Source organism: Corvus brachyrhynchos, unplaced genomic scaffold (genome assembly GCF_000691975.1).
Source record: "Corvus brachyrhynchos isolate BGI_N302 unplaced genomic scaffold, ASM69197v1 scaffold706, whole genome shotgun sequence".
NCBI classification, from domain to species: Eukaryota; Metazoa; Chordata; class Aves; order Passeriformes; family Corvidae; genus Corvus; species Corvus brachyrhynchos.
The window spans coordinates 102471-104876 of record NW_008238371.1 but is presented as its reverse complement, the minus strand read 5'-3'; the positions used below and the strand labels follow the sequence as shown (position 1 = coordinate 104876).

Sequence of the window (2406 nt, the reverse complement as noted above, 5' to 3'; positions counted from 1 at the left end):
CCCGGGGGGGCCAGTGGCCGCACGGTCCAGGGCCCCCTGCACCGCCCGCTCCGCCTGCGCATCCAGCGCGCTCGTGGCCTCGTCCAGGATGAGCACAGCCGGGTCCTTGAGCAGTGCGCGGGCAATGGCGATGCGCTGCTTCTGCCCCCCAGACAGCGCCGTGCCACGCTCACCTGCGGGACACCGTGGGGACACCGCGGCGTGGGGGGACACAGTGGGGATGGTGGTGCTGCACCATCCCAGGGGACCACCCAACCCACAGCCAGGAATCCCCCCAGAATGTCAGGGCCACATCAGCGTGGGGAGATCCCCCAGCCCAGAGCCAGGGACTCCCACATCCGAACCCTGTCCCTCCTGCTCAGAGCCCAGTGCGGCCCCAGCTCCCTCCGGCACAGCTGAACACCCGCAGTGACCAGCAGCCGGTGTCCCTGCAGGACCAGGATCACCTCAGCTGGGGTCCCACACTTGCCTGACCCCCTTCCGCCCCAGCCATACCCACGATGGTGTCGTAGCCCTCAGGGAAGCTGCGGATGAAGCCGTCAGCGTTGGCGAGCCGGGCGGCCTCGTACACCTCTGCATCAGAGGCTCCCGGCTTCCCGAAGCGGATGTTCTCCATGATGGTTGTGCCAAACAGCACTGGCTCCTGCAGCAAAACCCCAGCCTCAGCGCTGAGCCCCAGCCAGAACCACCTCCCTCCCCTTCCCCAGGGACAGCCAGGAAGTCCCAGCCAGCACCACTCCTGTCCCCACCTGGCTGATGAAGCCGATGACCTGCCCCCGCAGCCAGGAGGGGTCCAGGCTGGCGATGTCGTGCCCATCCAGGGTGATGGTTCCCGCCGTGGGCTCGTAGAACCGCTCCAGCAGCGCCGCCACCGTCGACTTCCCTGCAGAGGGGACTCCTGAGGTCCCCCTGCTCTGGACCCCTGGCTCCAGCAGCACCGGGGGGTTCCCAGTCCCTGGCATCCACTGGGCGCACTGAGCACAGGACTGGGGCGCAGGAGGATGCAGCCAGGGGGAGGGTGGGGGGTACTGGTACCTCCTCCAGAGGGCCCCACAATGGCCACTGTCTGGCAGGGGGGCAGGCTGAGGCTGAAGTCCTGAAGGACAGGGTAGCCAGGCCGGGTGGGATAACTGCAGGGAGAGGAGCAGGGGCTGCAGGGCTGCAGGCACATGGTGCCAACCCCCCAGTCCATGGGGTGGCTCAGGAAGCCGTGTGGGGCTGGGCAGGGGCCTGGTGGGACTCACCTGAAGGAGACGTGATGGAAGCAGATGTGTCCGAGCAGGGAGTGGGCAGGGATGGAGACCCCGCCCTGCAGCGGCACGGGCGGCTCCAGCCTCAGGAGCTCGAAGACACGGGCACCGGCGCTCAGACCCCGCACCACCTGTGGGGGAACAGCAGGAGCACCTCATGGACCCCCAGGTCCCCAGACCCCACCTCACTGGCGCTCAGACCCCACACGTCCCACAGGGAGGGTGGTGAAAGCACCCCCGGAGCCCTAAACCTGAACCTGCAGCCTCAGGGGGTGCCAGGACCCCCCACCTCACCTACCTGGCCCATCAGGATGGAGATGTTGGCCAAGGACCTGGGAGGTACAAGGGCAGAGGTTGAGCTCAGGGCTGTGTGGGGTACAGGCGGTGCCAGGGGTACTGGGGGTACCACTGGGCCCTGCCCTGACCTTTGCACTGTCTGCGAGGCCACCAGGAAGGACATGAGGTCACCAGGCGAGAGCTCGTCTCCAGCCATCAGGGAGCCACCAACAAAGATGGTTCCCAGGACGATGCCTGTGGGGTAGGGACAAAGCTGGGATTTGAAGGGGACATGCAGAAGGAGCATTTAGAGGAGGTCCTGCCCAAGGGAGTCCCACCCTACAGCCATCGAGGTTCCACTCCATGGCCCCTGCTCACCATTGAGCGCCAGGTTGGAGAGCCCCTGGAAGGCGGCGATGCCGAGTCCCAGCCGCTCGCTCAGATGTCCAGCACGGTCCACCTCGAAAGAGAACAGCCTGGGGCAGGGATGGGTTGGGGTCCCCACTTCCACACCCTCGCCACCCCCAAGTCCCCCCCACCCTTACCCTGCTTGCTGCTCCTCCATGGCGAAGGCGCGCACAGTCCGCATGTTGCCCAGGGCCTCGTCAGCCACCACGGTGGCCTTGGCCACCTGCAGGGATAGGGAGGACAGTGGGGACACCCCACGCTGTGGCCTCGGGGGTGGTAGAACTGGGGGGCTCACGTGAGGGTTACCTGTTCCTGTGCCTGGCGGGAGAGGCTGCGGAGGAAGGCGCCGATGACGGCCCCGGAGCCCACCAGCACCGGCAGCGCCACGAGCAGGAGCGCCGTGAGCTTGGGCGAGAGCAGGTACAGCGACACGAAGCAGCCGGCGGGCTGGGGGGCGCTGGGGCGGCCCCGG

The 2406-nt window shown here is 67.5% G+C and overlaps 1 protein-coding gene across 1 annotated transcript in view; it reads right to left on the bottom strand.

Annotated features, from left to right (window-relative positions):
• Positions 1 to 6: 6 nt before the first annotated feature.
• ABCB8 (ATP binding cassette subfamily B member 8) overlaps positions 7 to 2406 on the bottom strand; it is a gene marked incomplete at both ends in the record, with an annotated part of 3633 nt that continues 1233 nt past the window's right edge. Inside the window, 10 exons of the mRNA XM_017736308.1 lie at positions 7 to 173; positions 496 to 643; positions 750 to 883; positions 1036 to 1130; positions 1245 to 1381; positions 1549 to 1582; positions 1676 to 1781; positions 1905 to 2002; positions 2072 to 2157; positions 2241 to 2402. Coding sequence (XP_017591797.1) covers positions 7 to 173; positions 496 to 643; positions 750 to 883; positions 1036 to 1130; positions 1245 to 1381; positions 1549 to 1582; positions 1676 to 1781; positions 1905 to 2002; positions 2072 to 2157; positions 2241 to 2402 — 1167 coding nt within the window. The remainder of the gene's footprint in view (positions 174 to 495; positions 644 to 749; positions 884 to 1035; positions 1131 to 1244; positions 1382 to 1548; positions 1583 to 1675; positions 1782 to 1904; positions 2003 to 2071; positions 2158 to 2240; positions 2403 to 2406) is intronic.